This window comes from Lutjanus erythropterus, chromosome 20 (genome assembly GCF_056507025.1).
Source record: "Lutjanus erythropterus isolate fLutEry1 chromosome 20, fLutEry1.hap2, whole genome shotgun sequence".
NCBI lineage: Eukaryota > Metazoa > Chordata > Actinopteri > Lutjaniformes > Lutjanidae > Lutjanus > Lutjanus erythropterus.
Window position 1 is genome coordinate 8,169,611 of NC_139336.1, and position 25,388 is coordinate 8,194,998.

The following is a 25,388-nucleotide window of genomic DNA, read 5'->3' on the forward strand; positions in this document are numbered from 1 at the left end:
GTAGTTAGGGATGGAACTGATAAAAAAGGATTCAAAGTTGAATTTTAGTGAAATAAAGGTTTGCAGGATAGAATCAGCAAATTCTTGTTTGTTTATTTTCCCTACATAGATCATATTCATTCAGCTTTGTTTCCCTCTTTATTTCTTTCCTGGTCTTATGTGCCCCCCCTGCAGTGGCTTTGCTGTTCTCCACGGGGGCCACCCCCCATTTTGGTAACCACTGGGTTAAAGCAACTTAATTTTTTCTTTACTTTTTCTTTCCATAAACACAAAGTTTGTTTATTTTCAAACATTCCATTTTTTCCCCCAAATGAAATAGGCCGATGAATTTAATAAATGTTCTGCTTATTTATATCCTAAATTGTGAAGTAAGAACTGTTGACCAGTTGTCTTTTAGGGGAATAACATGTTTGACATGTCACAGTAGGAAAAAAATCACAAGTGTAAATAATAAGATAAATGATTCAGTTTGGCTGCTCCAGTTTCAGGATCCTGGTATTGTGTTCATGATTTACTGGGACACTTAAACACAACAGAGCCATTGTTAATGTTATCAGTAACACCTGGGCTTATCCTGCTATGACAAGTCAAAATATCTGTTGTGAAACAGGTCATTTGGCAGCGAATTTGTGTGCATTTTCTCCTTTGTTTTTTTTTTCCACAGTGGGCACTCTATCAGCCACTTTTGGAGAAGACTTTCTAAGACAGAACAAAACAGTTTTGATGAATATGCTCACATTGTACATTACAGTAATGGAAAACGATTAAACACAAGGTTCTTTATGGGACAAACTTCTAGAGGGACAAGCTAGTGGCTGAATACACCCTTTCCACAGCAGTCATTTTAATATGAAATGGAAGGGTATCATTTAAACACAGGTGTTTCCAATGACACTAATTAGGCTGCTGTACTTACTGCACATATTATGTCCACTGTGATGGAAACAGGCATGTTGTACAACTAAGGGCACCAGCCACCCCTGAATTCTGATTGGCCACCCTAAGTGCCACCCCATTATCCTCAAATATGATTGGTTATCTGTCCAGTGAAAGATGAGACCTTAGTTTGAACCAACTTTTTAAATGTGCATTTTTTCTTTTCTATGTAGCCTATTTTTATTTTTTAGAAGCATAATTTACTTAAATAATGGAGGTACAATTACTTTTTGAGGACTTAAAAAATTAAGTATTGAAACTTTATATTATACCTTTATAGTGCCATTCTATTATGTTGTGATTTGAAGGACTATTTATCTTTTATTTTATTTTAAATTAAAAATTAAAAATTAAAATTTTTTAATTAAAACAATTAAACAAATAATGTAAGAAATTGTGAGATACTGTAATGTTAGTGATTAAAGTACATATGAAAACCCCCTGGATTAGTGTTCTGTGTTTGTACTGTATGTATGCACTATGCCTTTTTAAACCTTTTAACAGCAAATAATTTATGTACGTATGCATCCAAGTTGAGACAATAAAGTATATCTTATCTTATCTTATCTTATTTGATCTGATCTGATCTGATCTGATCTTATGTTAAAGTTAGTTAAGGTCCCATTCCATTTAGTGTAGCAGAGCCTTTTCAGTGAGCCAACTTGCACAATAGCAGCACCGGTCCATGACAGTGTTTGTCCTTAATAGAACAGAACATTAATCAGTGTTACTGGTAACACCTGGGTTTACCCTGCTAATACATTACAAAATAGTTGATGTGTCTATTACCTGTTGAAATAGTACAAGAAATAAAAACATAAAACATTTGAAACTGTAAAGATTTTGCTCTTATAGCCAAGAACGCATACAGTATGTGGGTTTTAACACATTTAGAACATAAAAGAACCGAATACAAACTCACAAAATTCACAGCCCTGTCTAATTAAACTCCTGTTTTGTAAGTTATCGGTTACGAAAGTGTCACGGCCACGGGGAAACGAGCGCGTGCTGCTGCTTATAAAGAAAAGCATTGGCTGCACGAGGCGGCTGCGTCATTTCCTGACAGAGGACGGTCGGAGGGAGAGAGACGCCAGTTCAGTCTCACTTTGTCGCTGTAGTAACGTCTGAAGCGGAGACACCGAGCAGCGGGTTACCTCAACACCGAACCCGGACGAAGAAGAAGACGAACAAACAGACGGTGGTACTCGTCGCTCGGTCCCTGCAGGACTGCTGGATAAATATTTTGTGAACTTGTTTTTGTTTGGAACTAAAACCGACAAACGCATCGGGATACTACTCGCCGGGACGCTGAGCAGGAGCACAAAGATAACTTTATTTTCTTCAGCTTCGTTACGGAAATATTTCTGTCTGAGTTGTGTGCGCAACAGTGGACCAAGCAGTAGTGTTTTTAAGTTGTGGTGTTGTGTTTTTTTCCGCCTTGTGGAGCTGTTTGCGGCGAGGCGGACACTAGAGAAGCGGCCGCTCGGCAGCCACCTGACCTGCTGGAAAATAAGACCGCAGCTAATGACACGCAGGCTGAGATCCTTACGTGGTTCATTACTAAGCTCTGTGACGGAGCGGGACGAGCTCTCTGCCAGGCTGTTGCATGTCCAGTGCTGACGCACCGTTTCACACGTGAAGTTTGCAGAATCCAATTACTGATATTAAAATTATGGTAAGTGCTAATTAATTTGTGTCAGCTGTGAAATTGAATTAGTTGAGCTTAATTGCCTGTTGAAGCAGCTCCTTTCATCGCTCTATCCAGCCAATTGCGAGTAATAAGTGGATCATCTGTCAGAGCCAGACAGCATGGATATAACCGGAGTGAACCTCTTCCAGCGGTCGTGATGCCAAGCACCTGTCTAATCCCGCGCCACCAGCCCGCCATGCCTGCTCTCTAACCCGCACCAGTGTGGCGCCGTGTCCCGGTCACCCCGCCAGGATGAGCAGCACCGACCTGGAGCGCATGTCGCTCAGCTCCTCGGCCAACTCGGTGGCCTCCAGCGCGCGGACGTTGTCGGCTAACGTGAGGAAGCTACACAACGCGCTCAACCTCCTGCTCAATGACTTCGAGAGGGAGCAGTTCATCCACTGCCTCAACGTGTATCACTCCAAACGCAACGTGTACGACCTGGTCCAGACCCTCAACGTCATCCTCAACGCGCCCAGCAAGAGGCAACTTCTGCCCATGCTGCGGCTGGTCATCCCCCGCTCCGACCAGCTGCTCTTTGAGCAGTACACCTCGGAGGGCCTCTACTTAAAATCGGATTTAGTTGCGAGCAACGGCAGCGCCGAACCCCCGCCGGGTGACTTCCCCAGCGCCAGCCCGACTCCCCCGGGTCATTTCTCCCCCAACAACCCGCCCGAGTTTCAGGTGGCGCTGCGGGGCTCTCCGGACAGCTTCAGCACCAGCAGCGATGGGACAGCTCCCCTGGTGCCGCTGCTCGGGAGGAACTTCATCCACGAGCCGCCGGGCGAGCTGCGCCAGGTCACCATGAAGCGACACAAGAGCAACGAGGGCCTGGGCTTCAGCATCCGCGGCGGCTCGGAGCACGGGGTCGGCATCTACGTGTCCCTGGTGGAGCCCGGGAGCCTGGCGGAGAAGGAGGGTCTCCGGATCGGTGACCAGATCATGAAAGTCAACGACAAAGTCTTCGACAAAGTCACTCATGCTGAAGCAGTGAAGGTAAGCTTATCTGTTCTTCTTACTTCTCCAAACCTGCACACGCACAGCTTTCCCAGAATTCATCCTCTCAATACAGAGTATAAATTAGCAGCCCTCAGCAGTTCAGTGGACTGGCACTAATGTCACAGTCATGGGAACTACTTGCACTGGCCTTGTCCTCTAAACTCATATCTCCTGTGTATAATAAGCTCCTGCCTCATATGAATTGTCTAAAAGTGACCTCTTGAAGCTGTCAAGCCCCGATTTGTTGAAGGGAATGACTTTAGTTGGTTGGAAGCAGCTTTTGCTATTGTATCAGCAACCAACATGTTGCAGCAGCAGCATCATGTAAACTGAACACTACTGAATACTACTTCTAGGAAGCATGCCTGTAACAAGACACCTTTAAAGCAGCTGGTAACCATAGAGGGGAGGAGTGTGTGTTAGTGTGGAAGGAGCTGAAGGTTTTGGAATAAAGACTGCGCTAACTTTAGCCTTGTGCACAATTGTTAATGCCACTGAGTATTAGCAAAGGTGATAAAAAAGCATGTCTGATTTGTGCACAGTGATGATTGATTAAGAGGAAACCTTGTGAGGTCCTTTGTTTTATGAGGCCTATGAGCTGTCCATGGTGCTGAAAAATCATCCCAGTGTTGTCTTCCTGTCCTTCTAACTGCCTTTGCCTCCTTTTTTCCTCTCTACTTCACTTCACTCCACGCTTTTCTGATCGATTTTGAGATTGCACTCATTCACACCTATTTGCCCACGCCATATACTCATAACACAGGGGTTCATAGTTCTTTAACAAGGTTCAAGTCCGTTTTAAAGCATCTGGAAAATGACTCATGACTCATTTTGCTCCTTATATATTGATTTAGAATAGAAACTCATACCTATTAAAGCATCTTAACTGGATGTTATACATGCAGTCTTTTGCAGAATATTACTTTTGATGTCAGTATTGTATTTATTCTTCTAACAGTGCTCTTATGCTGCCCTTTTGGAGAAGTCTCTCTGTTAAAGAAACAGAAAGAAAGTACACTGCTTTGATTTCCATGTGCTCGGGCAGCCCTGGCTTGCACTTACATTGATAGATGAGTACAAAAAAAGGCAACATTACTGCCTAGAAGAAAAATAGCCACAAAAAGTATTCAATATATATAAGCTGTTTTATGGAACAGTGATTGTATATCTGTAGTTTGAAAGGTCACCAGTGTATTCCCCCTTACAGTGACAAGCATGGATTATAGCTCAAATTAAGTCCTGTCTAACCTTCACTGGTCTAGAAAAAGGTGTCCATGCATTTATCTCTTCATGTGGACTTTTTTAATTCACTTTATGCACGGCTCAGCCATAAGGCAAGCCCCTACCTTAAGGCTTTTAACTAATGCCAAGAGATGAGAACACATTACCCCTGATTTTGCCTTTATTTACTGGTGTTTTGAATATATTTTACAGTGTCAAGGGTACATACATAGATAGATATGGATATATTTTTCTCCTATCCTACTGCACAGATTCTCTGGTTGGCCAAGTTGGTTCCATTTTTTTTAGATGAATGCATTTTCCTAAATTTATTGTTGTTTTTGCATTGAATTCTGATGTTGTGGAGTAAGAAACTTTGGTTGAAGCAGTAGCTCACCCCAAAATCGAACATACATATTTGTCCTCTTACCTGTAGTGGTATTTGTCCATCTATAGATTGTTTTGGTGTGATTTTGAACACTCAACAAAACAGCAGTTATTCATCTCTCCAGAAATCATGATCTGGTGACACAAGATAAACCGCTGCCCATGTTTTGAGCAGTTTCATGTAGAAACTATTTTCTCCCTACCATCCGCCAACCGCATCACTGTACAGAAAGGCATGCATCGTGGACAAAAGGCTTGTGCTTGTGACAGTGCAGGATGTAAACATGAATGCTGTCCTCCTTGGGTGAGATGTAACGTTAGCACCAGTGAGCTGGCTAGGGTATTTACACGGTTGGCAGGTTAAGTTTGGTAGAAAGAAAATAGCTCTAAGAAGAAAAAGAAATTTATTTTTATCATGCTTCTCACAGAAATGAGGGACAAAGTGCTTTGCAACAACATACAAACGAGAAATCTAAAAAGTGCAAAGACTAATACACAATACATAATGAAAAAGACAATGTTCACAATATAAACATAAATTGCAGACCTGGTGCAGACAGGTTACTCTGATGCTTGTCTAAATGTGTATGTCTTTATTCCCCTGTCAAAAGAGTCCAAAGCATTCCATGTTTTAGGTACCATGGCCTTTAAAGCTCGGTCACCACAGGTCTTAAGATGAATGAGTGGGTCGAACCGCAAATTTAAATTATTTGACCTAAAAGGGCACGTTAATAAGTAAGGATAGAGTAGTTCAGTGTCATATACAGGAGCTTGACTGTGTAATGCTATTATCTTGAGTTACTAGGTCATGATTTCTGGATACAAAAGAAACACTGCTGTTGAATTTTTTGAAACTTTTTTGGTGCTTTGAACACCACAAGCCGAGTGCCATCGAGTTTTAATTTAATTTAATTTGAGAGACGGCAGACATTTCTATGGCTGATATCTCCAAAATTCAGCAGCTCACACCAAACAATCTGGATTGATAAATGACACCACAGGTAAAAGGAAAATGTAATTTTGATTTTGGGGTGAACTGTCTCTTTAACTGCTTTCTGTGTAATGCCAAATTCTCCCCATTGTGTTAATACATCAATTTCTGTTGACGTGACCGGTGACGATGCATGTCTAATTAATGAGGTCATTGGTCTAATTTTGTGTTAGTAGTTCCCCTAAATCTTCTCGTCAGACTAAATTTTTTGAAAAGACTGCAGCAGAACGTTTCTGCAGCTCATATCGAACATGATCTCAAACTGTGTCGCACAGAATACTAATGACAGCATTAACCATCCATGTTTTTCCAATCAATTCTCCCCACATTTAAAGATGCCTCTCCTCTGTGGCACGAACCCTATTGATTACTGTTACTGTAAATTAACAGTTGGAGAGTTTTGCTGTAGAGGTTCCTTTTCAGAGAGTGCAGGTCATTTCTTGTGTGAGTAGTTGTGTGACTGTATTGTCTACATCTCTGGTTATATTATTCCTTTATTATCTTTATTCACAAGTGTCATTGTCCGGAATATTTTGTGATTGTTCTGCTACTCATTCTACTACAAAGTCATTTTATAATGACTACGGTATGGTACTATGCTGTGGCTACTACTAGTTGTACTGCTACTACTGCTGCTTGGCTGTTATTAGACTGACAGGGCAGGCACCCAGCCAACACGAGAGAAGCCTTGTCTCAGATAAAATCCCCCTGGAGGTCATTAATGCTTGAGTTCAGTTATTTTTATGCCTTCTCGGTTTAGTCTAAATGTTATTACAGGCTTTTAGAACTGTAATCATTTTAACCTTTTAAACTCTGGCAGACCTACTAGTGAGTTCATCATTACAGAGTCATATTGTGCAGCCAAACAACGCAAAAACTCGGACAGTCATGTTTTATATTCCAGTGAAGATACCAGATGACATCTAAAATATCTCTACTTGCTGCTTAGGTTTCAATAATTGACAAAATTGAGCATCTTATCTACCTTCAGTCATATGCTGGGACAAGCAGGATGTGTGAGGCTGTCTATAGTGTGAAAAGGTTTGCTGAATTTAAGGAAAGGTTCAACTTCCACTGTTATACAACCCCTTTTCACTGAAAGTGGTGGTTAAGATTATTTGAAGTGGGGTTGTATGAGGTACTTTTGCATAGTCGATGTATGACTACAGTAGATGGTGGTCGCCGTGCCCTCAGCAGCAGCAGGAGGAGGAGGAGGTGTAGGAAGCTAAGCAATGTACTGTTGTTGACAGGGTCAGCAACAAAACCTATTTACCTTCAAAATAAAAGGTCAACCTAGTACTACTGCTAAAAGTACTAATATCCTGTGTTGAAAATACTCACTACAAGTATAAATTCTGCATTCTAAGCTTTGCTAAGGTGAAAGTATTCAAGCATTATAGCAAAATTTAACAAAAGTGTGCAGAAAAATGATCCCTGTTAGTGCTTTACAATTTTAACTGGTGTCTTTTGATTAATTTTACTGCTGCATTAATGTGTGTGTTGCATTTTACTGCTGTAGATGTTTAAAGTTGTGCTCATTTTAGTTTTTTTTTTTTTTTTGAGAAAATGTATATATTGAGATATATATTGTATATTGCAGAAAAGCCTAAAGATATCTTTTAAGATAAGATATTTTTTAAGTCATATTGCCCAGCCCTAGTTCTCTGTTGGAAAAGGCTGTCTGACTGTAGGTGATGTGCTGACCATTGAGAAGTACCTTGTACCACCCCACTTCAAAACATCAACTAACCAGCTATCCCTTTAGGGAATTTTAGACAAACTATTGAGCTGTTAATTGATTGTAAAGCACTTACTCCTTGTTTGAACAGCCTAAATACTGAATTTAATCAATAATTGAGTCACTATTATCCAGTCCTGAGACAGCTAACTACAGCACTGAGAATAAACAGATACTTTTTAAACAGCTAAATGAAGAAATATGTTCATTTTGAATGTTTTTCATTCTTCAGTAATTTTATTCTTCACAGTTTCTTACTAAAACCATCTTAACACTTGACAGCGTTTTCTATTCTTTAAATTTACAGCCATATTATAGGCAACCAGCCAAGTCTGAAAACAGCTCAGCGTATTTTAGCTTGTGGCACATTTGACAGATGAAATGTCACCTTTGAATAAGCTGCTGTCCAGAGGACGCTCTTGATGAATCCAGCTGTGACAGCAATCACATCTGATCCAGTCTCCTCACCTCACACTGAACTCTGCTCCCACATAGTATCCAAATTCAACGCTCCACTAATCAGTATTTTTACACTGACATCTAATCAAAAGACTGTGTGTAACATAAAAATGGTCTCACTGATGAAGCCAAAGAGAGTTTCATTCAACTCTGCTGTCACATGTAGCTGTGATTGGTTCAGTCTCACTGCTCTCATCTGCCCTGTTTTCAGCAGCTGCAGGCAGCTGTTTTCAGCGAACAAGCTCTGATAATCCCACTCTCCTGTACCTGCCCAGCACCAAACATTAAACTGTCAAAGTTAGTGACTACGGTGGGAAGAAAATGGAACATCTAGCAGCTTAAGGGCCAAATGTGTTTCTCAAGAGTTGGTGGAGACAAACCAGAAAAAAAGAATAAGCTTCGATTCATCAGAAACATGACAAACTCTCAATGAATGCTAATTTTGATACAGGCAGTTTTTTAACAAACAAGCCAACTATAAAAGCAGCTATTTTTGGAGTTTCATTAGTCAAAGGAAGGATTAATGCAGCTTTAAAAGACCATACTCTGATCATTTTAGTCTGTCAGTTACAGTATTGCTCATTTGCCCAGTCAGAGTGTTTCACACACAAATAACAAATCACTAATTCCCTCATAAATAACAAGGTTGGCTTAAAATAAGTCTTTGCAACTTATTTTGTTTCCATCACATTACTCATTCACAGTTTTCTCCGCGCTGTATGCCTCTACTTAGGCTTAATCCTCTCCACTTTAGCGAACCTGTGTTGCCTGATGAGTTCAGGGACAGCCTGTGAAAGCAGTAGATTGTTGTTAGGCCCAGGGGACACGTCAAGGGCTTACAGCTGTATTTCTTTCTGTGTCTGACTCTCTCCTCTTCCTAAGAGCCTGCTTTGGCCCCAGTCCCTAGAGTCACTGCCAAGGTTAGCTACCCAGTCAGCATTTAGACCTTTCTTTATCATCTTCTCTGTGGCGTGCTGGACGGCCAGTAGATGTGACGGGATAGGATTAGGGACATAAATCGTGTTGTTTTGGAGCCAGAGCCACAACAACACTAAGACAAGCAGTCTTGTCTTGTCATCAGCCATAGACAGCCTGTCTCCCTGACTTTTTATTGAGATTGGACTCAAATTTGAGAAGGGTGTGAGAGTGAGAAACAAAGGCAGACTCTAGAGAGAAGGAGAAGAAGTCACAAGACAAGATGTCTGTAGATGACCTTGTTTGTTGGCATACTTTCCTGTCATCTTAATTTCCTTTGAATCCTGTCTGAAATAATTCCAAGAAAAACTGTAGTGTGGTGTCTTTGGGGTAGTGGGTGCTATGATTGCTCTGCAAAGAGCTGAGAGGGACCAGAGGGAGAGGGCATAAGAAAAAAAAGATAAAGACTTGGCCGGTCTAAATTCACTGGGTTGACACCTGGGCCGCTGCCAGCCACATTGACATGCAAAGACTTGGCCACAAGTCAGAGAAATGGGAGCTGAGTGGCCTGGAGCAGCACTGCAGACTGCTAATGGCCGGTGTGTTGATTAGATGGTGGGAGGCAGATAGAAATCTCGTTGAGGACGGTATTAATTGATTCATAGCTTGGAGCTGATTCTGGGGTCATGGCAGAGGTTCGTCTTGCTCAGTGTTGTCAACATACAGGCCTACAATGGAGTACTTGCTGTTGAGTTTATAGTTACTTAGCTCAAATCCCGAAATTAATTTCACCAGTAATATCTCTCTTAAGTTGGCTGCACGTGCTTTGCATGTTATTGTATAATTAACACTTCACCACATTATGCACATTATTTGAACTTGGAGGACCTCATCTTTGCTTCCTTAATTTGATGTAATTCCTTTTGAATTTTGGTGTTGGAGCAAGGGCTACCCCTTAATAGTCAACTAAGCCATTAGTTGGTGAGAAGAGTCTTAATCAATGGGGTCTTCATTTTGTTAGTCGTGGAAAATAAATCACTCCAGCTTCCAATCAGCAGCTGTTCCTTGCTGTTATACCCAGTGGATTGTTTCAACATGGACCTTTTCTTCTGTAACACTGTAGTCACTGGTGCACTGCTGCTAACTGTGCTGTAGCTGCCAATAGCCGGTTAGCTCAATTAGCTGTTCTATTAGACTGAGACTTGGCCTCCAAGCCCACATAGGTCAATTTGATGATCAGGAATAAAGTACAGAAGTGATTTCATGTTACACTGGCTCTGACCAGGACTCTTGACTCCAAGACAATGAAGACAGAGCAGGTTCAGGCAAGCACAGGAGGTGTGAAGTGGCTGAGGAGCCAGTTTGTAATTTAGTGAGTTAATCTGAAAGCGTCCATTGCGTTAATAAGTATGCAAGCATTTGTTTTTGTTGGAAGATTGTTTGAAAATGTTTAGTGTCTTTGCTGGTTGTTACAGTACATTCAGAATCATAACATTTTTTTTTTTGCATTCAAGAGGTGGCTTGCTTTGTGCCCCCAAAATACATATTTAAAAAGTTAAAGTAATATAATAAACCTGTAATGACTAGTCAATTAAGGATTGGACTGACTTCTACTAGGGGGCAGACCTAGTTGGAGCATTACAAAACACACAGTCTGATCAGTCTCAACTGTAAACCAACTGAACATCAGTTAAGGAGTTTCTTTGACTTTGACAGGAGGACCACAGAGGAGGAACTACTCCTGATAACTGCTGTTCAGTCCACTCTGAACTCTCTCTAAGAGCTTTTGTGGTGCTAAAACAACTTCTTGCATCTTCCGTTTTTGCTTCAGAGAGAGTTATTATTCACTGTACCAGAGGTTGCCTGAGGTTTTCCTTGTTTTTCTCTGGTGAGGAAAAGCTCTAGGATGAGGACACCATTTAGTGTTTAACATTGTGTTCCTTCAACCCTGTTTCAGACCAGAATTTTCATTGATTGTACAGTGAACCCACTGACTGGGGTAACCAAGATGTTTAAACAAAGGGTCTCTGAAATAACAAAGATATATTACCAGATTAATGTGAGGCAAATCTTTTGGGGGGAAATTCTGCCTGAAAAAGTAGGGATTGTATTATATTTGAGTCAGTGTTATGGCCAAATACATGGGACATGAATGTAAAACAATTTAAATGTAAAAAAACATCCACAAGGCAGCACTCAAAACAAAGGACTGTCCACTTGCCTGGAGCAAGTAAAATTTCATGTTGGGCTAGTAAATCTAGCAACTCATTTGCCTGGTAAAAAAAAAAGATCACTTGATAGATAGTGATAGAAAAAATCACTTGATAGATAAAGTATTTTGTCATGAAGAAATGTCAGAAAATTCTGTTTTTAGCCTCTCAAATATAGATTTCCCACTATTTTCCATTTATTATAATTTTAAACTGAATATCTTTGGGGCAAGATATTTGAAAGTGAAACTCTGGACTTTGAGAAACTTGTCTTAAACTATTTTCCAACATTTTATAGAAATAGTTTTTACCTGTTGGAGGGCTGCACAGCTGTGCATATGGAGTAAAAAATATCGACCAGCTGTGTAAAAACAGAGAGATATTTTGGCCATTGGATTAGCCTATGGTGGCCTCTGATGGCTTGTATAATGTGGCTACAGCTTCACTGCAGAGACCGGCTGGTGACTGAATCATTTGTCAAGCTGGCAAGAATTACTCAGCTCACAGAGTGTCATGATGAGGAAAAAGCTGAAAAATGCAAAGAGTCTGAGAAAATCATTCCAGAGCCTGACAGGAGAAAGTGTGAATACTGTATGTGACAGGAAAGCTACATAATAAATGTGTGTTTTATATTCAGACTTAATGGAAAGATTTCGTGTCTCACTTTTACAGGAGAAAAAAAGGATTCAAGGATGAGGAGTCTGTATCTTGGGGAAACTTCCCCAGAAGGACTAGTTTGAAACTGTTTCATATCTTCAGAAAGTCTTTTTGCAAAAGCAGCTGTGGGAAAAGGTTGGGGGGGAGGTTGTCTTATAATCAAGGTCATCTTATATTTGGGCCAGAATTCAGTTTAATGATAATTTGAGCATAAATCAAAAAGTTATTTAGAAATTCTATTAATAATCTGTCCAACCTCTCCTGGTTAAACTCAGACCGCTTGCCGTGTGTGGTAGTCTTGTCCCGTGGATCTGAGTGTCTTGGTGTGTAAAGAAGACACTGGCTGCTATAGCTGATTAAGCACTGCGGTGAGGAGGCTGGAATAAATTAGGTACGATGCCTTTAGGCCTGGCCTCTGGGCTTGTGTTTATGCACTTGTGTTGCTATGTATCTAATAACACTGAGTGGCAGATTTGTCTAGCAAGTCACCAGATATGTTGGGAGTGCATCTCTCAGTAAACACAGGGCTGATTGTTGCCTAAAGGCACCTTGAAGGTTAGACAGCTCCACGGTAAACAGCACAAAAGTCATGCTGGTGAAATCACAGCAAAGGTGAACTATTTCTCTTGTCTCCTTATTCTCAGCTCTCAGCAACGTCTGCTAACATGCCCTTAAGCCAAACACTTAACCTTTAACACGTGGCAAACGGTGGCAGAGGATTTACCGTCTTCTGGACAGTTTCCTGCGTGCCAGTGAATATTTGTTGAAGTGAAGTTTTTGCTTAGTTTTGCATAACAAACCTTGCTGGGTAGAAAAGAATACTTGTGTGGATAAACTTGTTTTTTGGCCCCTTTCTGCAATGGTTCCATTTATTACACTCTCAGAAAGCCCATTGGTTTACATAAACACTTCTCTGGGGTTTCAGATGGCATTTTATATCACAAGCAGCTCGTTTATTAGTGAATGTGTGCACTCATCGAAATAATTTATGTGTATACAAATCATTGCGCGCTTGCTTTGCTTTGATTTGTATGAAAGGTGCTCCTTTGACTGTAAATGGCTGAGAGAATGCAGTCGCTATTAGAAAACATCACCTCTGTCTTGTAGCGAATACATTTCATTGAAGTATATTGTATAAGCTGCAGGAACATTCTGTGTTCATGATGAAAAGATTGATGGGGTTATGTAAGGAACCTTTTTAAAAAAGATAATTTAAGCACTTGTTGCTTCAGCTACACAGGGTTTATTTATTTATATTTGGCTTTAAAACACTAGTATTATAAATGGGGATTGATTTTGAGTGTTGCAAATGCTAAAATCACAAGGCTTAGTCATTTTTTGCCTGAAAATTTAATTTAAAAAAATTCAACAATGCAATATATTCATATATACTAAGTTTTCAGTGTGAACTAGTCAAAGGAATTAGCAGCATAATTTAAGGACTGTGATATTTCATTCATTTGTCATAAGTAATTTAATGGCAGTTCATTTAGTGAAATTGTGGTACATAATCACATTTTAGTGGCATCTCAAGACAGCAGTTTTATCTGGTAATTGGTTCCCATATTATTTATTTTGAGAATATAAACGATCTTGAAACAGGACCACCATCTAAACTGGTATAAAGGCTGTTACTACAGTATTCGCGTTGACAGTTGGAATGTGTGATTAGTTTTGTTGTCACTGCAAATTCCTCCCTGTTTGCTTTGAATGACAGTCAACAAATTCTCATGGACAAATGCTGACATATGACATTTTATGCCTTTCAGTCAGTGTTGGACTTGCAGTGCACAGCTGAGGCTCCATTCTTGTTTATGTGGCTAAAGTTAGTGACAGCTTTGTTATTTTTACATTTTGTTTAGAAAAGTCCTGCAAAAACATATTGTTTTGAATTATTAATAGAACTGCAACACTTAGTCAAGTGATCGATCCACAGAACACTTTTTGCTAATAGTTTGGTTAGAATTTCTTTCAGTTGTTTTAGGCATTTTTCAAGCAAAATATGTCAAATATTTGCTGGTTTCAGCTTCTTAAATGTGACGATCTATTGTTTGTTTTTGTCATTTATAACAGTAAATGAAGAATGTTTGGGTTTTGGACCATTGATTGGACAGTAGCAATCTGAAGACATCAGTTTGGTTCTGGGAAATTGTGATGAGCATTTTTCTTTTTTTTTGACATTTTATATACTAAATGATTTACTGATTAATTGTGAAAATAATGAGCATAATTTTACAATTAATCAGACATGTCTGTATTTCTCTCGATACATTAAATCATTATCCAACAATTTCCCCTCATTTTTCACCAGTTATCTCTTCCTCTGTATCCCTCTCCCAGCTTCTCATAGTCCTTCAAAACTGGGTGGTTGGGATCCCCTTAAAAGGTTAAAAAAACATGATGTTTTCCTTTCCTTTCTGCCAATTCCATTCCAAAAATCCCCATTTGGTGTGTGTATTTTTTCCTAAATTCTTCAAATTACATAAGTTGGTCTCCATCAAATAAGTCCCCAATATAAAAATAATAAATTTAAATAAATTTCACCTTTCCAGCCCAGATTTGAAAACCACACCCACAGCACATTAATCAATAATGAAAATAATTGTGTTTGTGCTTCCCTAATTATTAAAAATACCACTAAATTTCCTCCTTGTTAATGTCTGTTACAGATCTCTCTTGTGTACAGTATTCAGGCACTGAATCTTTATAATATAGTGAATTAGAAAATGGGATTGCTAAAATGTTGATTATTCTGTTTGGGCAACAGCGGCGTATAATGGAAGGGAGCAGATGGAATTGTTGGACCAGCTGGAAAACTCTGATTAAACAAAGTGAACTGGTGCTACTTCAAAAACCACCCTTGTGGTGCCCTTGAGCAAGACACTCAGCACCTTTATACTCCACTGGCCAACACTTATTTGGACACCGGCTTGTACTGGCCGGCCTCCAGTTATGACTGTGTGTGGCTGCATGAATATGAAGTGAGCCATGGCTGAAGTTTGGAGGGTCAGCGTTTATTCTTCTTACATTTTTGGCAGCTTGAATTCTCCACCTCAAGGACAGAGGAAAATTTCCATCTACCACTCAGATCCAGTTCTGTGGTTTGAAACACTGAAAACCTGCCTTTTTTTTTCGTGTTGGTCTAAAGGTTTTAAAGAAGAGGAAATCTCTAAAATTGACTTCATGCATGTTGGAGCATCTCAAAAGTATTTACACAGCTCTGTTGGAGACTTTCCTACATAATTAAGCCCAAAAAATGTTTGCACACTGTACAGTTTTTGACTGTCTGATCCACAGATCACTTTTTTAACCAAAACCTGGACATAAAGCATTTCTTCTCTGCTTTGTTATGCCATTTTTTCCTCACAGCAAAGAAGTGGAGTGTTTTGTTCAGCTCAGGTAACCAGTGGGCAGCTACATAAATTAGAGGAATGCATGTCTCTGAAGCTTTAATCAGGAGGGAGGGTAGAGGAGATCGAGTGCTGTTAGATGATTTGGCAGCAGTGTGAGGAGCTGGCAGAGGGAGAAATGAGGGAAAGGAAGCAGAAGTCATGGATGGATGGAACAATGAATAATAATAATTATGCTTAACAGTGGAACAAAGTTGAAGGTACAGTTCACCCCAAAATCAAAAATACATAATTTACCTCCTACCTGTAGTCCTAATTATCCATCTAAATAATTTTGGTGTTAGTTGCCGAGTTCTGGAGATATTGGATGGCCCTCGGCTTGTGGTCCTCTAAGCACTAAAAAAAAAATACATGTTGAAAACTTCAAAGCAATGTCTCTTCCCAGAAATCATGACTTGGTTAGTTAAAGATAATCCTTGTGGTGAGGAGGACACTATCAATATTTGCATTGTGCGCTGTCAAAAGCATAAGCCTCTCATCCATGTGTAGATGAATGCTACCCTCTGATGGGTGTACTTCACAACAAGGATTATTTTGAGTAACCATGTCATGATTTCTAGAAAGAGATATCGCTTTTGAGTCTTTCAAATGTATATTTTTGGTGCTTTGAGCACCATAAACCATCTAATTTCATCAGTCTATACTGGAGAGAAGACCAACATCTCTATGACTGATATCTCCAAAACTTGGCAACTCACACCAAAACTCTCTAGATGGATACATAGCACTACAGTTAAGAAAAAAGTATGATGTGTGTGATTTTTGCTTACATTGGCCGTATTATGATAGATATTGATATTGAAAAAAATGTTGTCATTTATATCATCATTGATATTAACCATATTGTCCAACACTTCCTGCAGATGCAATACCTCAAAGATTGTTGCGCCTTAGTTCTATTCCTCTCTGTAATTATGATATGAAATATTTATAAATAGCTTTAATTAAGTGGGCGGGGGCCAATTCTGATCGTCTTTGTGTTGTGGCATGCTGTACTGATGAATATTGAAGTGTTTACTTGCGTTTGAAGGTTGATGTGAAGACCGAGTGGGAGATGATGGAAACACACTGAGAGGAGTTTTTATTGTAATTTGGGCGACATGTAGTCAAAGGAGCAGATGATGTCATTTTTCAGCATATTTAAAAAGTATTTTTTTACACTTGTTGATGTCTTATCTAGCTGTTCTCTATCTGCCTCCTTTATCCCTCTAAAGTACCTTTTGTTTTTCATACACATCCACCCCCTCACCTTCACTCGTCCAGACAGAGGATGATAGGTTATACCTTTCACTCACTTTATTATATGTATACATGACCCTTTATATCAGTTCAAGCCCACACATGTGCACACACAAATACACACAGACAGTTCAAGCACCTGTGAGCTGTTCCTGGCACTAAATCAGGATTATATCTCCTCTTTACCCTCCTTTGGTGTCAAATATCTCATCGTTATGTCCATCTTAAGGCAGCGTTTTTATTCTCCTCTGGTTGGCCCACCTGGGGTCCCTTCCACAGATCTGCAGCCAAAGTGACTCTATTGTAGCGGCCTAATTGCTTTACAATGGAGCCGCCAAATGCTTCAGTTCACAGAGAAGGTGTCCCCAATCCATCACCTGGTCCCCACAGCTCTAAATCACCGGAAGCAGCCATTAATATCCGGTCAATGAGCTGAATCCCTCCATTTCTGGTCACTTCTGTCTACAGGTGGGAAATGACTTCTTCTATTAGTCCCCAGGGTGCTCTGAGTTTTAATGACATCAGATTTTATTATTTAAACCTGAGGTGAGTCACACCATTTTCCCACCTTGTGAAAATACTTGGTTATATTTTGTTGCATTAAGTAAACTGAAATGCCTGTGGATGTACAATCAAGTGTCAGTTTATTAGGACTCTTATCTAAAACTAATGCAGTCTACAACAACAGCCCTGTAGTAAAATCTGCCTTCATGAAGGTTCACTTTTTGTTGTTGAGAGGAGCTGATTCAACTTTATGGTCATTTTATGGCCGTACAGTGACTGTTGTGCCGTTAATGTGGCTTGGTTAACTGTCACTGGCATAGGGCTGCTGTATTACACTGCATTCATTTTAGTTATAGGTGTGCCTACATAAATAGTGATTCAATACAATATCATGATTTACTATACAGTAACACCACCACAAACTGCTGCCATGTTTGGATGAAGTGTTTTTTTTTTTTTATATAGTTAGCCTGACAAATGTTTTTATTGCTCTTGCATTATAGTAGGTTTGCACTGTATTATGCAGGTGTTCATTCTGAAGGACCAGTGTTTAGGATTTTGTGGCATCTAGCGTGAACACTGCACCCTGCCCTTCCTAACGCTGGTGGCTGTGAAAATCATGACAGGCCCCTTATTTTCAGGCGATCATACACTAATGAAAACACACTCATGACGATTATTATTTAATGCATCTGTTTTGTATTTGAAAAGGTCTTGGCAATTTCTGGGGAAAAAAAAAAATGTTCAGACCTAACACACGTTAATTCCATGTCTAATATTCTGTAAATCAAGATGTCCATTTTTTGTTTTTACCTTGTAATATCTATTCGATCTGATAGTTATTTTTGTTATATTTGCATTAATTTAATTTCTGCATAATACAGTTGCTCACTACACACTAACATGTATCTAGTATTCCTAGATTAAAATTAGTGAAGCACATTAAATCTGTGGTGGCAGTTGTTTTATAGCTTGCCCCAGTTCCAGAGCAAATAAACAGAGATCAGAAATGGTTTGGACTATACACTGATCAGCCACAACATTAAAACCTTAAACATTATTGTAATATTGTGTAGGCGCCCCTTGTACTGCCAAAACATCTCTGATCCATCCAGACATGCACTTCACAGACCTCTGAAGGTGTGCTGTGGTATCTGGCAACAAGATGGTAGCAGCAGATAAGTCCTGTAAGTTATGAAGTGGGACCTCCGTGAATCAGACTTGTTTCAGCACATGTTTGTTCAGATTGAGATCTGGGAAATTTGGAAGTCAACACGTTGGCAACACAGTCACATTCTTCCACTGTTCCATAGTCCAGTTATGGCACTCATGTGCCCATTGTAGGCACTTTTGGCAATGGACAGGGGTGAGCATGGGTACAGATAGATCTTGAGCTGTGTAGCCTCATACGCAGCACGCTGCTGATTGTTCTGATACCTTTCTATCATGGCCAGCATGAACTTTTTAAGTAATATGTGCTACAGTAGCTCCCCTGCAGGATCAGACCAGATGGGCTAGCCTTTGCTTCTAATATCAATGGGCCTGGGCCTGCCATTTACAGTTACCAATTAGGCTCTTTTCAAAGTCGTTTGGATCCTTATGCTAGTGTTAATTTTGAAATTTTAATTTAGTTTTAATATTAGCTTCTTCTTACTTAAACGTCTTTTTTCACATTTTTTTTTTTTTTTTTTTTAGTCAAGATTTGGTCAGTGGAAGTTTTAATTTTTCATCATAATTTTAGGCAATAGTATGTCATAGTTTAATCACAATTTCAGACTCTAATTTTAGTCATAATCTTTTTTGGTCACTTTAAATCGCTGCTCACTGTATCCCATTTTAGCCGTCAGTGGTTTTAATCTTGGTCTGATAGTGTATATAACCATTACAGACTCATCAAAAATTGCCCAGATTGGACACAGTTACTTGAGGTTGGCTCGGGTCATGCCAATTTGTAATATCCGTTATACTGTGTACTGGTCAATTGTAACATCGCCCATGCTATTCCAGCAGGTTTCAACTACATAAACTCTAAGATAAACCACTGAATTTAAATTGAAACTTGCCATTGTTGAGAGTGAGGAAATCAGTTCAGCAAAGCATTCTTTTAAGTGTAATTTTGTCAGTGGGTGATGATTGACGGAGGCGTCTCAGCAATGCCCTGCAGACTCTGAGCTTTTTTACAGTGTAGGCTGATAACTTTGATCAGAGGAATTACCACCAGTGTATAGCTGGCCTGACCTCAGATGGGATTTATGGTTGAATCGAGCCTGTTGGATATTTTTCTCTGAGGCTCCGTCTCCACCACTGTGGGAGTCATGAGATACAGGAGGTCTGCGTTGAATATCAATGAGGATTTAGAATGTTCATTGTTACTTTGGTTTTGTCTGGTGCTCCTTGACAGGTATAATTATAAGCCGGGCGCAGGGAGAAATGTGTATATAACACACACACACACACACACACACACACACACACACACACACACACACACACACACACACACCACAAGCTTGGTGGTGATTATAATCTTGCTCAGAAGGTGAGAGACTTGTTGTTTGAGAGATGCAGGAACCTTTCTGGAGTGACAGAAAACTGTTTTCTTTTCAAATGATCAGGCAGATTTTAAAGTAGTTAAATTTCGGAGCGCCATGGTAGCAGCACACGCCACATAAGCACAATATTGCTGGTTCAGTTTCAGCCACAGACAGGAGCTGGGCAATATATGGATAATATATTGATATTGTGATATGATATATTAGATTTTGGATATCATTATACTGCGATATGGCATAAGTGTCGTCTTTTCCTGGTTTTAAAGGCTGAATTATAGTAAAGTGGTGTAATTTTCTGAACTTAAAAGACTATTCTAGTTGTTCTATTATTTTCCTTTAGTCACGTAGTCATTACATCCATATTAAAGGTGATTATTTATCAAAAATCTCATAGTTTTACTATTTTGTGTATTATACTATATATTAATACATACAAAATTGATTTTGAGGTATTTGGTCAAAAATATTGTAATATTGTCTCACTTAGTGCTAACAATAGATTATTTTAGAGAAAATGTGTATGGAGATATGTACTGTGTATCACAGAATAGCTTAAACATATTGGGATGTTATTTATATATGCCTTAAATATCGGGGACCTTTGTTGCATGTCTTACCTCCATCTCTCCCCACATTTCTTGATTCCCTCTTCACTGTCATATTGTCTAATAAAGCTGAAATAAATAAATAAACAGTCCAATTTAATTATGATATTCAAACTGCTTATTGGGATGTGACAATGAAAATTAAAGTCCTACCCTTCTGTTTTATTCTTACAAATAAATGGATGGCTGGTGTGAAGCTGAGTGAACATGACGTCACATATCAGTAAAACATGATCACAAGTTACTATTTGCACAGTTGTTTTGTTGTCTGTCATATCAGTGTGGTTAAGTTTCTCACACTTCATCCCAAATTGAGCCTTTTGTCAGTCAAACTGCACTTGTACTGCACTTTTTTAGGTTTATAATTGTAGACAGAGCAATGCAGGATAACATCACAGTAGGCTTTAAACCTTTACAAACCAACTCTTGTCTGAAAATGCCCTCAGAGAAGAAGAGTGATGGAAACAAAGAGCAGAGCAAAACACAACAGCGAGGGTCTTTTCCACTCGCTGCTCTGACACTCTCAGCTCTGTCAGCCAAACTATCCTCTTTTCCGTCTTCTTCTTCCTCTTCTTTGCGGATGATGATCAAAATCTCTTAATCATATCTTTTATGTGTGACATAAAGGTTCAGAGTGTGGCAGCTGCTCTGCATGTGTGCTGGACTGTACTGTACCTACACTGTGAATAATATATTTATCATAATAGATAAGATAAAATGCATTGAAAATAATCAGTAATACAGTTAATTATCTATTAAAATAAAAAGCTATCTACAAAAGTTGTTACCACCTTACTTCAGAGACCAAGACCAAAGTGTATATAAAAACAAGTACAAAGATGGAGACTAAAAAAATCTATGGACACTAAATATTTGGTCTCAGTCCTATTATTATTATTTTTTAATGTATTTTCTGGCACCTGACTGTGAGTGATTGAGCTGTCTCCTCTGCCTTTTTTTAACATGTCATGATCACTCATTGTCACCGCCTGAGCTGATTCACATGGATTCTGACGAATCCCATCTCATTATCAAATTAATGACAAAATGATAAAACGGGAAGTAACGTCACCCATGTATTTGGCCTTTGCAGTGTGATTAAGAGACAGAGCCATAGAGATGTCTGCCTTCTTTCAAATATATTGGAACCAGATAGCACTTGGCTTGTCGTGCTGAAAGTGCTAAAAATATATTTGAAAAACTCAAAACCAATGTTTCTTTCCAGAAATCATGGCCTGATTACTCAAGATGATCCACAGCAGTTTTACAGATGAAACTGCTCACAACAAGGTCTGTGGATTTCTCATAATTTCTGAAAAGAGACATTGCTGTTGAGTTTTTCAAATGTTTTTAGCACATTTTGAGCACAACATGCTGAGTGCCATCTAGTTTCACTATATTTGAGAGAAGGCAGACATCCTCACAGCAGACATCTCCAAAACTCAATATCTGGATAAACATTACTACAGGTAAGAGGAAAAATATGTTTTTGATTTTGGGGTGAACTGTCTCTTAAAGGAGCAATTTGTCAGTGTTCAAAAATGAATACTGTAGTTCAAATAACGAGTAAGAGTGGTATCAGTGGCATCTTATGGACTCTATGCTCACTGCCACTTGCACTGCCTGTATAGGCACCTATGTCCCATCAAACTTGAAACCCGGGTTCAGACAGGTTGCCTGTAGTCTGCATGGACATCATCTACACATGAACAAGATCAGCACGACATCATACAGCATACACAGACAATGACAAAGGACAAGTCCTACACTTTAAGTTGATCAGCCGTTTGTAACTGTCAACTGTCTGTCAATGTAAAGCTCAGCCTGCAAAAGTCCACTGCTCTGAAAATACACACTCTGGAGTTGGATGTCGGTGACTTCCTGCCTTACTCCAACCCCTGCCCCATTAAAATATTGCTCAATTTAACCGTTATAAACATCTGCTCCTTTTAAAAGATTATTATTGATCTCTTACGACACTAACTTATTCTCTGAACATTCAGCTTTAATTTTAACTCTAATAAATGTGAAATGGACCAAAACAAAACAAAACAAAAAATTACAGAGGTTCCGCTGTGGAATGTAAATTTCAAAGGAGAACATGCTGGTTGGAGGTTTGTTGTTGGAGAGGCCAGAATGTCTTTAATCTTTTACATATCATGGTAATTTTCTGATTTAGTACATTATTATATAGTTCTTATTTAAGGTTAATGTTGTAATCTGTTATAGTGTGATTATTGTTCTGATGTAAGAAGAGCCAGGGAGCAAGACTCTGCTACAACATGTTGTCGAAAACAATCCAAACATCCCTAATCACTGCTCAAATCCTTCTTGATTTTTAAAACGAGTCCAGCAGTGATCTTGATCATGTAAGCATTTATAGGGAGGTTTATTGTTTGCAAATTAAACAAGGTTATCAAAATGTGGCAGTGGTGTGATGTAATCAACTTCCCATCCAACATTTTTATAGCACAGTTATGTATTGTCTTGACAGGGTTATTGTAGGAACTGCTGGAAACTTTTTTCCTCCCTGTGATTGAAGCTCTGTGGTCTCCTCTGCGGTTTGTAAGTCCTGCTACAGTAGTAGAGACGTGCACAGTCAGAATTACACACATTCGGGCAAATTCTCCTTCACTGCCTGATGCAAGCAGCCATTCAATGGTTGCTGTACTGGAGGAGGAGGTGGAAGAAGAGGGATTTAATAGAGTTACGTAAGCACAAGAGGGGACGATTTAAATAATCTGCTCGCGAGAAAAGGACTTCCTGGGAGGTTGTGGAGTCCTCTGATGTGCGAGAGCGACAGGCTTGTGTGAATCACACCGGTGTAGTGAAGATCTTCATAATTGCATAGTTTTAATCACCAACATATTGAGATAGCGACCACCAACGGAAAACTAAATCCTCTTTTGTGTGTCTGCCAGATTACATTATGTCCTTCACAGCACATGCCGTGAGGGCCGACGAAGGCGATCCGTTAGCTGGCCCAGATGTCTCTTTTATGTTAGGGACAACCGGAGAGGAGCCATGCTGGTTATCTGATACTGTGGAGCTGCCTTACCTGTCTCCTGCTGACACACACACACACACACCAAAATATACACACACGGTCACCTCCTTCCTCCATACCATCTGCTGTTTGCCAGTCTTTCAACACATTGAAAGAGATGCATTAAACCTGGAGAATAATAGAAAAAAGGAGTGGAGAATGTGGGAGGAGGTGTTAAGAAAATGTTAAGAGTCAGCTTGAGCACTTTCGCGGTGGGTTGCACATTGTAAGTGATGCATGTAATTATTTGATAAGGTGTTGATTCCAAGCGCAAATGATGCACATAATGGACATTCAACATGTAGTGTTATCTGCTGGAGGTACGTGATTGGCAGCCGAGCCTGACGAGGGTTCCTGAGTTTGAATAATTTAAGAAGAGATAGCGTTGGCACCGTGTTGCGAGTACTATCAATGAATGTTTGTTTTACTGGTGCAGTTTTCACTATCGGGACTTGAACTGTTTTGTGTCACTCAGTGCAGAGGTTATACAGATGGCTTCACACTTGAAAATGACCTTGGACCTCCAGGAATCTAACAGTGTTGAGAAGTGGAAGGACTTATTTGGAGGTCCACAACTCCAGAAGTAACAGCCCTGCAAATCATTTTTACACATTGTTAATTGACTGACAGTTGGAGCAGTTAAAAGCTTAGACGGACATGAAGCATTAGTAATATGAGCAGCTGTATTAGACGATATCTGGCTCTTTGATAAGAGTCAAACGCCTGCATTTAATAATTTTGTGAGAGAAATGGACCATGACTGATCCATATGCTCGAGCATTTCATTAAGAACCACACAGTTAAATACTCATTCTGAGCAGCATATGTCGAGCTAAAACTAAAGTAAATCAGTAATAAGCACTTTAAATCCATGTTGGTTCACGTGTGACTGTTGCAGTGTTTTGTTTACACTTGTTTTGACTTTGCTATATCATGTTCTCATCCAAGGCTGTTAAATACTGACTTCTTTGTCACTAGGACTGACACTTTGTGGTTAGTTGATTAATTGGTTGGTCATTATGCTCTTATCAGACTAAATCCTCATTGGTCAGAGAGTAGTTGGTGTTACTTTAGTAGGGAAAGAAGCGCTTCTTACACTGTGATCATTGGGGGATGGGACTATACTACTACTGCGTCTAGCTCATGCGTTTCTGAGTTGCTGAGGAGTGTGACAAAACATTGTTATTTTACAACCTGGGAATGAGAACAGGCTTTCTTTGTCATAGTAGTAGAAATATTTCTGATGTTGTAATATAACCCAACTGTTTGGTTTAATTAACCACTGATCATATTATTAAAAGGAAAGATAAAACAAATGGGATTTTGCAGTGGGGATATCATGTACGTCAGACATTTGACACTTGCTCAGATACTGAAGTGTTTCTTTCTAGAAAATTACATTGTCAAACCTTAAAATCTCAGTTTCCCTCAGAGGGCAAAATCCATTAACACTGGAGTTGTAGAAAACGATCAAAGGAAGGAACAGAAAGAGAGGAAGCAGGGCCTTTTGTATGCTCACCATACTTTCTTTCACCATTTTCACCTATTCTCTGCAGCCATTTTAACAAATTGCTCTCACTTTCCCTCTCCGGCTTCAGCTCTGTCTGGTCACTTTCCTTCTTTCTCTCTGTCTCTCTCTGTCAGTCGCTGCCGGTGATCCGAACATGTAAACCTGCACCTGAACCCACAGAATACAAACAGAGGGATGCTAGATGTTTTGGTGTCGTGCACACAGACGTGTATCAAAGAAAGTGCACAAATATAGTCTGACACTCACACAGATATAAAGCATGCAGTTTGTGACAGCTGTGTGGAGCGCACACACCGCA

General features: G+C 39.6%; 1 protein-coding gene across 3 annotated transcripts in view; it reads left to right on the top strand.

The window, feature by feature from the left end:
- Nucleotides 1-2,090: 2,090 nt before the first annotated feature.
- The window catches only part of whrna (whirlin a), a 202,323-nt gene continuing 179,025 nt past the window's right edge, over nt 2,091-25,388 (top strand). For 2 of the 3 annotated variants that reach the window (XM_084746018.1, XM_084746021.1), the window contains exon 1: nt 2,091-3,622. In XM_084746018.1, coding sequence (XP_084602144.1) covers nt 2,879-3,622 — 744 coding nt within the window. In that variant the 5' untranslated portion in view covers nt 2,091-2,878. The remainder of the gene's footprint in view (nt 3,623-25,388) is intronic. The other variant, XM_084746019.1, reaches the window with a different exon arrangement.